At 38.9% G+C, this 14,919-nt stretch overlaps 1 protein-coding gene across 3 annotated transcripts in view; it reads left to right on the forward strand.

Moving 5' to 3' along the window:
• LOC310727112 (collagen alpha-6(VI) chain-like) overlaps positions 1 to 14,919 on the forward strand; it is a 60,103-nt gene that overhangs the window by 33,405 nt on the left and 11,779 nt on the right. For all 3 annotated transcript variants that reach the window (XM_083543299.1, XM_083543300.1, XM_083543301.1), the window contains exons 16-20: positions 550 to 621; positions 711 to 737; positions 1,878 to 1,922; positions 2,087 to 2,140; positions 2,267 to 2,329. In XM_083543299.1, the coding sequence (XP_083399425.1) occupies positions 550 to 621; positions 711 to 737; positions 1,878 to 1,922; positions 2,087 to 2,140; positions 2,267 to 2,329 (261 nt within the window). The remainder of the gene's footprint in view (positions 1 to 549; positions 622 to 710; positions 738 to 1,877; positions 1,923 to 2,086; positions 2,141 to 2,266; positions 2,330 to 14,919) is intronic.

The following is a 14,919-nucleotide window of genomic DNA, read 5'->3' on the forward strand; positions in this document are numbered from 1 at the left end:
AGTGGGACAAGAAGTGTTCTTGAGTTTAGTAGACAGGGGGCAGAGGAGGTTCATAGTTGAGGAATGAGAGGAAAGTAAAGTGGCAGTGGCAGAGTCCAAGGGTAAGGAGGAAAATAAGTCAGGGTCAGGAAGAGAAAAAAAGAGTACAGGAAGCAACAGAGGAGGAAGAGATGGAGTGGAGGTTACAACAAATAAGAGAGATGTTGAATTTTTTTTTTGTTTGTTTTTTTTGTTTGGAATTGTTTTAATTGTAATGTGTTTTTAGATATTATAGTTAGAGTGATTGTAAAGGAAAACAGGCGATGAGCAGAAATGTGAAGTGGTGTAGCAGTCATGTTTGATGGGGTAGGGCAAGTGAAAACCAGATTCAGTACTTTTCCTCCCTGGTGAGTGGGAGGGCAGCTGTTGAATGTCAAGGAAAATAAATTCAGGAGAGTCAGAAGGCAAGGGTGGTTGAAATCACCAAAAACTGTTAGATGGGTGCTGTCAGAAGGGAAAGTACTATCTTCTAAAATATTCCTTACAGATTCCTTTAATACACTGTTACAGGGAAAGAGGGGGCCATCGGGTCTAAACGGAACCCAGGGATTTCAAGGCTGCCGTGGAAATAGAGGCCTAAAGGTAGTGGTGGTTCTTATTAGTGCATGCTATTTTTTGTCTCAGAAACATGATCATGTTACATTTTGAACTAATAAAAACTTTTTTCACAGGGTAACAGAGGCTATACAGGCGAAACAGTAAGTGCTGAATTATTACAAATATGACTATGGTTTAATGTTTTTGCTAGCTTGTGTACAATAATAGTAATTAGTTTGACAAACCAAAAGCTGCTGCTGAAAATGCTATCAACTACAGTTATTATCAAGCACATTTGTGTTTATACACATATCATAAAAGTCAGGCCATGGTCACTTGTCAGATGTAAATCTCCTTGGCTGGGTAAAATTGGGTAAATAATTGTAATAATATGACATTGAAAAAATACAAAAACAACCCTTTTTTTGGTAATGGACAGTGTGGTCAGCGGTTACAAAAATATTGGAATACTGCTCAGGAGGTTGTGAATTCAAAACACAGTATCATCAAGCTGTCACTGTTGGGTCCTTGAGCAAGACTATTATAACCATCAACTGTTCTAGTTTACTAAGGCTCTTATTTTATATATGTATTTTTATACACCACATGCCCAAAGAATTGTAGACATGACCATGACACCCATACATGGGCTTCCTCTAAACTGTTGCCACAAAAAATGGAAGTACACTTTTATGTAGAGTAGGATGACTTTTCTAGTATGACAATTCCTTTGCATGCAAAGTGGGGTTAATGAATACAAAGTTTGTCATGGTAAAATAACTCAGGTGGCCTATGGTAAGCCCTGACCCCAACTCCACTAAACACATTTGAAATTAACCAAAACTCTGAATGCCAACTCTGAAATTAATCAAAACTCTGAAGGTTTAGATGAGAGGTAAAGAGAAAATCAAATATGTAATTGGATGTCCAAGGAAAGTGCTTTATACTTGTCACGTGTACTTTACACTACACTGAAATTCTATCTTTGCATACCCAAACAATGTTAGGATGCTGGGGTCTGAGTGCATTGTCATACCATGTTCCAGCACTCCTGGAACACAGAGGGGCATAGGCCTTGCTTAAGGGCCCCAAGAGTGGCAGCTTGCCAAAACTGGGGTTTGAACTCCTCAACCTTTTGATCAGCCTCCAAGAGCCTTAACCACTGAGCTACTGCTTCCCCCACATATGGGTGTGACTGTAAGGGGTCCACTAATTTTGTCCATTTAGTGTATCTATACATAGATGTGTTCAAGTAACGGTAAACATTTTCAAATTGTTTTCAATATATTAATGTCTGTTAGGGAGAGCATGGAGAATGTGGTTTGGATGGCGTAAATGGAGAGCAGGTAATATTTTTCTCTGTTTTTGCAACCATTTGATTATTCAAGATTAATTGATCATGTCATTTGACATGATGTTAACTGTGTATTTTGTAAAAAATTTAATTAAATGAACATGATTTTTTTCAGGCTACAGTGAGAATAGGTTAATTAAACATTGTTTTCTTTAGGGGGCAGTTGGATTAGCAGGAGCCCCAGGACAGCGAGGGGAACCAGGCATCCAAGTAAAGACATTAAAGACACTCTTTAATTTACTCCATTTACATTACAGTTTTGTTTTTCCATTGCCATCATCTAGTAATTTTCATGTTAAAAATTAAATAATATAATATATTAAACAAACATTACAGGGCAAGAAGGGTGTTAGAGGAATACCAGGATTCCCTGGACAAAAAGGGCTGAGAGGAGATCCAGTAAGCTTTCTCTATTTCTTATTGTTGTCGTACAGAACCACACTATTTATTGTATGATGTGTTTTTTAAACAGTTATCAGCACATTTGGCAATGTTAAATCCAATTTCATTAATTATAACATTCACTGTTGCACATTGTATTGTATAACACATTATGCAATATTGCAGGTTTACTGGTCGGCACTATTATGTGTTTTGTGTATACTGTATGTCCCACACTGTCCTGTATTGTCTGGTGCACTGTCTTTTGTCTTGCACTGTTTGCACTAGGTTGCACAGGATTCACTTTATGTGGCTAGGACAACTAACCTAGTCCTTAGCTCTGTGTTCTGTTATAAAGTTATATTGTGTGATGTAGCTCTATGTTGTTTTATGTAGCACCAGGGTTCTGGAGAATCGTTGTTTCATTTCAAGGTGTACTGAGTCAGCTTAATATGGTAGAAAAGACAATAAAAGCTTCTTGACTTCTTGACTTGACTTGTGAACACCGCTCAGTCTCGGCTGTGAATTTAATGTTGGTGTTTTTCAGGTTAATTTATCTGATAGATCCCGAACGTGGGATTTTGTCAGAGTTCAATGAGAGTTCTGTAAAAATGCAAAACAGTGCAATACTTCAAACGACATACAAAATGGTAAATGAAACTGTAGTGCAAAATGCTGCACATAGCTGTAGACTACACTGAACAGTAAACAAAACACTGCATAAAAATTGTGATCTGAGAGTACATGTGGTCTAACACAGACTTTGGTACATTTAAATGCTGTTCTGCATTTGGGGAACTGGATATGTTTCTGGGTAGGTTTAGACTCTGGTTTAGTTTTAGATACTGATTCCTGGGGTTTTGAGTTGTTCACCTCATCCAAGGGTAATATCTCTACTACCCAACAGGTAAATCTGATTGCAGGGGTTACTCTTCGTTGGACCTGAGTTAGGGGCCTCCACTGTCTCAGTCACCCTGTCATCCGAAGCATTATTAGAATCTGAATCAGTTTCTGGAGTTAGACACTGACATCTGTTCCTTATACTTCCACCACATGATGAGGAATGGGTTTCCATGCATCTTGGAACTTTTTTCGGCCTATGGGCCTGTTTCTCAAATACACAGTCTGACCTACTTTAGTAGATGAAAAGTAGACTTTAAAACAGAAATGTGTTCTGCCACTTTGAAGTCAAAATACTCTTTTGCCTTGACATGTGCATCTTTCAGATGTCTCTGGTGTATAACAAGGCAATCGTGCTTTGTTTCGACAGCTGAATCCTGACCTAACAGAGAACTCTCTGGAAGATGGGATTGACCCTGCTCAGATGCAATTGGTCTAATTAAAGTCTCTAATCTAGCAGTGCTAAGATGACACAAGGGGTTATTATCAGTCCAGACAGTTAATTAAATAAAAGATAAATTTGAAATTTAAAATAAAAATTAAATTACATTTTTTGTAAGAAAAAATTATGAGGACAACGAAGATCGTAATGGAGAAGTTTATAACAGCGTAGCAGTGACAAAATACATGAAGCACTTTGGGTTCAACGGAGTCAGAAAGAACCCAGAGCAAACTCGACCCAGATATTTTATATTGTTCTTCCCTTTGAAGTATAGACCGGAGTTATCCTTTAAATGTAAATTAGATATAGAACATGTGTGAGGAAACAAAAGGCTGGGGGATACCATTCGGTGATTACCGGTGGTAATCACCGGTATTCACACCTTTGCTGGCGCTGGCCCCCAAAGCAGGTCAGGAAGGGGTATTGTTTAAATGATAATCATGGTCTCAGATACCTTTTGGATAGAGATAGTCCTTGATGGCTTGCTACTTCTCCCAGACAGATTCCCTCAGAGAATCTTACCCGTCATCGGAACATTCACCTCATGCACACCGGTTATCGGTTCATCTTATTCGGCATGCTTACCATGCAGGTTTCTCCTAAAATTTTTGTTATATGTAAAACCTTATCCATTATCGGGTCATCAACTTAGGCACACCTGTTTTATCTAATTGAGCAAACGTATTAGACATATCTCTATAAAATATTTGTCTATATGTAAAATTTTACATATAGAGGAATAGAATAGAGGCCTTCAGGAACCATCATAACCAATAGAGGCATCCTACGCAATCTGACATCTTAACATAAAACAAATACAATAGAACATAATACAATGTCAAATATAGGAAAATTACATACACAAACAGTAAAGACTTAATAAACAAAAAAACTATCATAAACAATGGGAATGTCCTATAGTGATCTTCGAATTGTCTGAAATCTTAGAATGGGATACATACAATATAATATTTGGCCAATAATGAGCAATATACATACATACATACATACATACAGTGATCTTAAAAGTTATATCCCAAATTAAACCAGAATAGGAAAAATACAATTCTGGGATATTTTTTATCAAACTAATTGCTCTTCTGGTTCGAGTGATGTCTGTTGATATGGTCTCGTCTTCACCGAACCAGCAGGAAGTGCTGGTTGTAGCTCTGCGTATTCTTACATCATTTTTGTCACTGGAAAGGACAATGCTACCATCCGTTTAGCCATCTTTGTTTGGTGATTCTGAAAAACTCAGGGAAACAGAAAGAATTGCCCCCCCTCCCCCTCTGGAGTTTCCTCTGAAAACACTGGGCACATTAACAATAAATAAACATTGAATGGGATAAAAGCCCATTACCAAAGCATCATTTAAGTTTAAAGTGTAACACCTCTAAATGCCGGGGGAGAAGCATTACATGTTAAAATTCAGCAGTTAACTCTACTCTTTACTGTGGTATTGATGATTACTTATGGTAGAAATAACCCATACAATTCCACCTTGAGAGATTGGTTCAACATAGTTAACACACACACATTTACAGCTCTGAAAGGCCTAAATGCTACAATTCTACCCCAAATCCAGTCTTATGCGACAATTTTTAACTACTTTGGTGTAAATGTATTACAGTGCGTTAACAACTACAGCATCACAATGAATCTAAATGAATACACAACAGTAGAAACTTTAGCTACATTAGCCTTAATGCACTTGAGCACATTAACAACTGTTCAACACCAGCCAAATTCACATTAGTCTACATCTATGTTTGTTACACGTGTTACTTATAGCATATGTTTCCATAAGAACAACTGCAAGGACTGTAATTTTAACAATATAAGCTTAATTTCAAAGTTGCTTTAAACTAAATATTACTTGGACATCACAGAAATCTTTGTCGGGGCCAAAATACCCCATAGCCTTATTGAATACTGCTGTGAGTTCACATAAAGTTTCTTTTATATGCACAGTTACCTGATCTGGGTTATCAGAACGCATATTTCTGCATCGAAGGAAATAGGGTGGTAGGCGTCCCTTTCCTAAAGACCAGCATTTGTGGACTACGTGGCCAATCTTGTGGCAAAAAGAACAAAATTTACTTTGCTTATGATGCAACTTCAATTGCTCACATTCTTCTGTGGCCTTAAAGTCTGGCTTCTCAACATCTAGTGCTGATACAAGATGAAACGTCTTTGAACTAGAATTACTACTGTAAAACTGTATCATCTTAGTAATAATGTCATTGTATTCAGATAAATGTGTCACATGCATTGCTATAGCAGAGTGGGTGAGGGGATCGCACTTCTTAATCAAGGCAGATTTGAAGCTAACATCATTCTGAGTAACATCAGGATTGCCACTGAAAGTTTTAAAGGCATCAAATAATCATTTAGAAAATGCCACTGGGTGCTCCCCTTCTCGCATGTGAATGTCAGCTATTTTATCCCAGTTAACTGACATCAGCCCTAACACTTCAAGCAGTGCCTGTTTCCTCTCAAACTTATTTGCATTTCTGTCCTTTACTTTCTGAGTTAAGGCTCCAGACAAGGTGTCGGGCAAACAAAGGGTTAACAAAATGCATGTGTTACCATCCGTACATTTGTAAATGTCAGCATATCGTTCCAGATTTTTCAGAAAATCTAAGGGATCCTGTTTTACATTATCAAATTTCCCAATATTCTTAATCACAGTTTCTAGTTCATTGGGGCTAAACCAGTAGAGACCATTGGAGTAGAGACCATTGGCTCCTCCCCCCTTTCATTAGCTCTTACAGTCGTAGTTACATGAATTGGTGCTACTGGAAATCTAACTGTATAGTCAGAGCTTTCACTATTGACATCGACCAACCTTTTACTGGGATTTTCCTCAATTCTGCCATTCTTTATCAGAAACTGACAGGCAGCATTAGATTCCTCCAAATCATTAAACAAGGATTCAACGGATGCGTTCAGCATACTGTTGTTAGTTTTCCGAAATGCGATCTCTTTCTGCATTCTGTCCTTTTCTTTTTTCCATATAGTTTTACTGACTTGGTAATTTTTTGTATAAACGTCACAGATACTGACTCTAGAAAGAAGCTGCTTATTTTCAGGCTCATCTAACTTCCTCCTGGTTACCTTATAGGAGGCAAAAACTCCCTGAAGGGCATTTGCAATTTTTCCTTGTTTATTCCTAGGCATCTTAGGATAAGTTTCAAACTTAGAAACAGCCCATTCATAAGGCTTATCACCAACCTTCTCTATTCCATCAAACATCCCTGGTGAGCTGTGTTTAGCGATGTACTTAATAATAAGCTCTTCCATTTCCAAAATACTCCAGAGTTACAACTACACTTTATGTGGATAACAATCATCATCATCGGTCGAGTCTAGGTTGAAGGGTCCGGAGGCTTCTTCGGTTTAGGCACGACGAAATGTTTCCTCCATGGGTCCTTGTTCTTCCCTAATGCTCGAATTTCCTCGGTGCTGAGTGGCTCCTCACCCTTAGGAATGAGGTATGATGAGATCTGTTGTCGATACGTCCTCCTTGGCGCGCCGGGTCAAAGTGATGGTCGAATTTTGGACTCGTACAGGACGAAACGATTGACTGGTTCATCTTTGGCCATGCGGATGCAGTGGCCGGTAAAGTTGAGCTGTCGCTGACAGATGGTGTCGTGCAGTGGTAGCTCATTAACTCGTTTGTAGAGTGTAGAGTTCCTAACTCGGTCTACGGATTGATTGATACCCAGCATTGTCCGGTAGCATGCCCTGGCGTATTTGTCGAGTTGATCACTGAGCGTTTCCGTTAAGATCCAGGTCTCGCAACTGTACAGCAAGATGGAGATGCAGGCGGCTTTGAAAATGCGGAGCCTGAGATGAAGAAGAAGAGTTGAAGTTGTCAGGATGGTTCTGAGCTTGTTAAATGCTCCCCATGCAAGGCCAATGCGTGCATTGATGTCCTTTTCGCTCGACGCCATGTGAGAGCCAAGGTACTTGAAGTCGTCGACGACTTCAATGTTTTTAAGTGGCTCGGTCTCGGCTGTGCCTTCGGGTAGATTGAGGCGCATCTGTTTGGTCTTCTTGATGCTGATACCGAGACCAACTTGCCCAGCGTTCAGTTTGAGTGCGTCCAATTGTCCCTGGGACTGTGCTGCGCTGTTTTCGAGTAGTGTGATGTCGTCTGCATAGGCAAGATCATTGAGTTTGTAGTCCGGTATACGTGTTGTGTTTCGCAGTGTCCGGCCACTCTTGTCTTGGTCGTTAGCTTTGTGCGTTAGGTATCCAAACCCTCCTGCTGATCGCTCTGAGACGTAGTCAATCACGATGTCGAAGCACGTCGCCTTGTAGCACTCCAGTTGTGATGTCGAAGGGTTCGGAGAGTTGGCCTTGGACGTATACTTGACTCTTTGCCTCGTCGTACAGTACCCTTATTGCAGCCACAATCTTCGCGGGTATGCCATAATGTCGCAGGATTGCGAACATCATGTCTCGGTCGATTGAGTCGAAAGCCTTCTTGAAGTCAACGAAGGTGATGAATAGTGGGATGTTTTGTGAGTGCGCCCCGTCTATTATGCGTCGCAGGATGGTGATCTGCTGGATGCAGCTGCGACCCTTTCGGAAGCCGGCCTGATTTTTCCGTAGCTTCTTGTCGATGTGGTCACGGATGCGGTTCAAGAGCATCCGGTTGAAGACTTTGGCTGCAATGGACATCAAACTGATGCCTCACCAGTTCGTCATGAGTTGGAGGTTGCCCTTTTTCGGCAGCAGGATGATGTAGCTTGCGGTCCATTGTTTGGGCGCGTGACAATTCTTGTAGACGAGGTTGCAGATGGTGAGCAGTTCGGCCACAATGAAGTCGCCACCGTCTTTGAGCGCCTCTGCTGTCATGGCGTAGTCTGGTCCGGGTGATTTGTTGCGACTCATGTCGGCGATTTCCTGACCACATCCATGAACCTCCTCCTTGGTCTTCCTCTTTTCCTCCTTCCTGGTGACTCAATGGTCAGCAATCTCCTACCGATATAACCCATGTACCTCCTCTGCACATGTCTAAATTATCTCAATCGGTTTCTACCACTTTGTACCCAAAACGTCCTACATGCGTTGTCCCTCTAATAAACTCGTTTTAAATCCTGTCCATCTTAGTCACTTCCAATGAAAATCTAAACATCTTCAGCTCTGCTACCTCCAGCTCCACCTCCTGTCTTTTAGTCAATGGCACTGTCCCTAAACCATACAGCATAACAGGTCTCACCACAGTCCTATAAACTTTCACATATACCCTTCTATCACAAATCACTCCTGCCTCTCTAATATAATCTTCATTACGTTGCACTGTTGACTCCAGGTACCTGAACTCATCCACCTTCACCACCTGTTGCACATTTGTTCCAACTTACAAAGATTAGTTAATTTCCATTTTTTTGTAACAATTTCAACAATTTCCAAATGTCGGACTTGACTTATTTTGGGGATGTAAATACCCATTTTAATTTTCTTTCTCAACTTAATTTCTTGACTTTATTCTTATTATATAGGTCTATGGCAAAAATGTAAATGTCACCTAAATAAACTAACATTATCTAAAACATTTAATAATTAATTGTGGTTTGCATTAGCTATTGAAAAGTTGCGGGCTAATTAAATGCTCTTAGAGACCAAATTACCTTGTAAATGCAGTCTTATATCGTCATTCTCTGCTACGGTGAACTAGTTATAGTGCCACTTGCCAGGTCTTTAGTCGAGAAAAACGTTGCACCTTGCAGAGCATTAGAGCGGGTCATCAATGCAGGACAAAGCAAAAGCATCTTTTTTTGGTTTTCTGGTTAAGTTTGCAATAATCAACACATAGTCTTTTGCTCCCATCAGTCTTCCTAATGACAACTACTAGAGATGTGTAACACCTGCTACCACAGTTACTGTTAACCAGACTGAAGAAAACCAGGTGAAAGAGCAGTTATCTAGGTCCCTGCAATGGGCAATTTGTATAACATCCATAAACACACTGAGACTAGGCGATGAATTATACCCAATATGGGATGTATTTTAGTAATTTATAAAAGTTTACAGAAAATTAAATTACAGAAGGAAAAAAAAGAAAACAACTGAAAACAACAAGGTGTATTTGTTTCTCTTGGTCTTCCAATTCCTTTTGAACACTTTTTTTTTCTTTTACTTGGTCTATGCTACTTGATTTTTGTCTATTTATTATTTAATTATGGTAATCGAATGTTTGTATATTATTAATGTAATAATCCTATGTATTATTAGTTCCTATGCATATGATCTGGAGCGCTCTCTCAGTATATAATAGGTCGTCATCATAAATGCCAAAACATTTGTATACCTGGTCAACAATGCTCTTAACTCGTTGTTTGCTGGTACCTCAAAGTCTAGTTTGTCTAAGATTGCTCTCATACTGAGACTATGACAATCCATTGAGTCAAATGAGACATGTTCAGTACTTCCCAAAATTCGCTAGAACTTAACTTTAACATGAAGATTATCACTGATGCACTCTACTGGAATACAACACCTACAGACATGTCCTAGGTTGTAACCACACATCTTCCTGGGTGAGGTTTACCACTTGTACAAGCACTGTATTTCTACTAGGACCACCAGACAACCTTCCAGTAAAGGTTTGTTCATTGACTATAATAACCTCTGACATTCAGTTTCCAGTTTATTTTGGAAACATTTTAGCCATAAAAGTAATTACTAATGCTGCAGGGATGTACATTGTCTCGACCAGCCAATCTTGCTAATATTTGCCTGTTAATACCACATTTCTGCACTGGTTAAAAAAACACTCTCCCACTTTGAATCTAGTTTTTCTTCAAGAGTAGTCTCAAACCCAGCATGGACAAGTTGACAACAAATGATAACAGGTACAGAATTCCCAAAAGTCTGGGGTTCTTTATCTTCAAAAAATCAGGAATTCTCCAGCCCATTGTTTCCACATCTTACTTAAGATAGCTGAGGTATGGAATCTCTAATCTCTAACTGGCTATAGACAGCATGTTTTGCTCTTCACCACAAAACTGCTGATGGAAAAACTGTTCAGTTATGGTGCTTACTTGACTTTCAGTGTTGAGACCTATCATCTGTCTTTATGTCCACAACTGGGCATGTTCCCATAGCATAGGCAAGTAAATGGTCATGTGATTTGGTCTTTCTTGACTCACAGCAGCGAAGACATCTTGGTTTCAGTCTGCATCTTGATTGTGATTTGTTTGCAACTCACCTTGTTTACACCCTGTTTCTTTGGGCAGTTCATAGCTTTGTGTTCTTCTCCTTGGCATCTAAAACTGGATTGGTTTCCCATCATTTGTGAATGTTAATTGAACCCAAGATTCTTTTTGGATAACCAAAGTCTTTACTAACCAAAATTGCTTTAAAAGTACAACAGTTGACCCGACTGTTGACGGTAGCCATCGACTTCAATAGCAGGTGAAAGAAATAGTGTGGAAGTCAGTGGGTACCATCCACTGTCTGGTTACCAACATTCTCCAAAATATCTTCTCCTGTACTCAACAGAAGAAAGAAACTCATACAGGTTTAAAACAGCATAAGGGTGGGTAAATGGCATTACTTTATGGCAGATACATGAAACACTACTGAAAAATGGGGGAAACTTCTGACAGCACAAATCATGTGCAAATGGAAAAACAACAAAACAAAACAAAAAAAAACATTGCTATCATTTTAGAGCCTCAGCCATAAATCAGGTTTAAATAACTAATTAATCAACAAACATTCTCAAAGGGGGTTGCATTCTGGTTGTGGATGACATCTCTCGGAACTTGTTTGCAACACAGACAAGAGTGTATTTGGATATGTGAGGTGAATGTTAATAGGCCAGAAGGTAAAGAGGCCCCTCATGGTGCAAGTCTTTGACAACCACAGTAATCCTCACCAACCAGCAAGACAGGACTGGAAAACACGTGCAGGTGGATTTAGGTATCAGGATCCTCTAAAGGGCTAGAAAACAAAATATTTAAATGCAGAATTTAGACTGCAAACACAACAAACATCAAAATCAGTAGTTTAATGTTTAATTTGTTGTGGGATAGAAATGGTTTATGAGAATAAAGAAATCAATGCCGAATGCTTTTATCAATTAGTTGGGCTGCTCAAGTTAAGGCTTAGCGTGATGGTAAGTTAACACAGCTACTTAAAAATGGAGGAGAGTAACAGGGTCAAACGGCAGCAGGAAAAGAAAATACTCTGATGTCGGGGGGGAAGGCGAAACATCAGCTCGGTAAGCAAAACTGGTATGGAAAATGGTATAGTTTAATGAAGTGCTATTAAGTAAACTGTTTGTTTGCTAACTTTGGGAAAGTCGCACTGGATCTGTTCTGACATGTCTTGCGAGTTCGCAACATAGTGATGGATTCAATTAAAACAGTGCAAACAAACACTAAATCTAAAAGCAGCAAATAACAGCAGCAGTAAATTATTACATTTTAGTCACTTGTAGTTTTCAGCGAATGCTTATGAATTTGTACACTAATGCATTTTTCCTTTTTTTTTAAGCCAATGGCTTCCTGCATTTGTCCATTCCATTCCTTTTTATTGCATTTGTCTGCTACAACAGTTAACCTGTCTGATTTCAAACATAATTTATTGCGGTTTTAGTAAGGTCAAATGCTTGTTTTCAATGTTTGTAAATTTAATTTATGCATATATCATTTAATTATTATACAAAATGTAATTAATTATATTCTAGATGCTTAAAGCTTTACTAAACAAGATGCTAACAAGATGTTAACAAAACTAAACAAAATGTCTGTGTAATTTTTTAAAGCATGGTTGTCAAATTGCCATCTGCAGTTATCATTAAAAGTTATCATTGTTTATTTTTTATTTTTTTTTACATATAGAAACAACCCAGCATGAGTGATTTTGTTCAAAGGAGAAATCTCCTATGCAGTCAACAAGCAGCCACTATACACTTAAAAATGGATAAAGATAGTTAAACTCAATATGTGGCTTTGGCATTTTTTTTAATACATAAATATATTTATATACATAAATATACATAAATACCCTGAATTAGGGTTCTATGTAGTTATAATAAGCAAAACAGCTTATTAAATTTTTTTATCTGATTAATTAAAATAAATAAATTAATAATTGTCTGGTTAATTGATTATCAAAATAATTGTTTTTTACGAAAAAAGACTATAGGTAATTTTATTAAAGGGATAGTTAAAAAAAAAAATCAATTCTGTCATAATTGCCTAACTTTGTTCCAAACCTGTATGTGTATCTTTGTTCAGTTGAACACAAAGTAAGCTATTAGAGGTTGACCGATTGATCTGGCAGAGGATTAATCAGGCTGATTTTTGGGATTGTTTGATTATTTGGCATGACCAATTGTGTTGCAAATTAGGCCGATTGTTAGGCATGTACATCTGGCGCACTAAACCCAACGGTATGGAACATAACAAAAACCTAAAACTAAAAAACAAAAATTACCCGACATTGTCAAACGACAATGTGACAATTTGGTGTTTCCCAAGCTTGGAGTTCTTATACTTCGTTCTTAATCTAGCTTTAGAAACAGGATTAGAAACGAATTTATTAGAGGGACAGCGTATGTAGGACATTTTGGAGACAAGGTGAGGGAGGCGTGATTGAGATGGTTTGGACATGTACAGAGGATCGACATGGTTTTATATCGGTAGAAGAATGCTGAGAATGGAGCCACCAGGAAGGAGGAAAAAGGAAGGCCAAGGAGGAGGTTTATGTATGTGGTGAGGGAAGACATGCAGGTAGTTGGTTTGAAAGAGGCAGATGTAGAGGACAGGGGGTATGAAGACGGATGATCCACTGTGGTGACCCCCTAATGGGAGAAGCCAAAAGAAGAAGAAGTTATCATGTAAACATACCCTAATTGTGTCAGATAAGAGAGACATTTCAAATGTGCAGTTCAGTGGGTATCCAGGACCAGGATTGAAAAACACTGATGTATACCAAGGGTTCTCAACTCTTACACTTGAAATATGGCGGAGTTTAGCTCCAACTTCGATCTTACAAGTCTGTAGCATTCTAGTAGGACATAAAGACACGGATTTGTTTACATTACATTTACATTTACATTTGCCGCATTTAGCAGACGCTCTTATCCAGAGCGACATACAAAAGTGCTTTGAGTCTCTAGTAATTAATAAATCTACACTGGTACGCAAGATTACAAACTTAATATAAATATAATCCTAGAATTCTACAAACTTGGAAACTGCTAATTTAAGTGTTTCAGGAAGAGGTAGGTCTTCAGTCGTCGCATGAATATAGTCAGGGACTCCGCTGTACAGACATCTAGGGGAAGTTCATTCCACCACCTTGGTGCCAGAACAGAGAAAAGCCTTTAAGTGTAATTTGTTTGTTTGAATCATTAGGGTTTTGTTGCACAGTTTTTAGAATCTGACACAACATATGCGAGTATTTCAAAACATCTTCACATTTCTATTTAACTCAATTGAAGCACCAATACTGTTTACCATGTACTGTAAAGTCTGTTCTCAACTCATTATGGCTACAAAACTATCACATAACCCAATTTTGTATTTGGAAAAAAAACAATTGCCAAAATATGTCCTCCAAGAGACTGACTAAATCTGTTCAGTGGAAGCTAATGCTCTGTGAAAATGCAAAAGAGTACAATACTCCAAATGATTAACAAAATGGTAAACTAAACTTCTTCTTCTTTCGGCTGCTCCCATTAGGGGTCGCCACAGTGGATCATCCGTCTCCATACCACCCTGTCCTCTACATCTGCCTCTTTCACACCAACTACCTGCATGTCTTTCCTCACCACATCCATGAACCTCCTCCTTGGCCTTCCTCTTTTCCTCCTACCTGGTGGCTCCATCTTCAGCATTCTTCTAACAATATAATTCATGTCCCTTCTCTGCACATGTCCAAACCATCTCAATCTCGCCTCCCTCACCTTGTCACCAAACATCCTACATGTGCTGTCCCTCTAATAAACTCACTTCTAATCTTGTCCATCCTCGTCACTCCCAACGAAAATCTTAACATCTTCAACGCTGCTACCTCCAGCTCCACCTCCTGTCTTTTACTCAATGCCACTGTCTCTAATCCATACAACATCGCAGGTCTCACCACAGTCCTATAAACTTTCCCTTTCAGTCTTGCAGATACCCTACTATCACAAATCACTCCTGTCACTCTTCTCCACCCACTCCACCCTGCCTGCACTCTTTTCTTTACTTCTCTAACACACTCTCCATTACTTTGCACTGTTGACCCCAGGTACCTG

Source organism: Silurus aristotelis (genome assembly GCF_946808225.1).
Source record: "Silurus aristotelis genome assembly, chromosome: 1".
Taxonomy (NCBI): Eukaryota; Metazoa; Chordata; class Actinopteri; order Siluriformes; family Siluridae; genus Silurus; species Silurus aristotelis.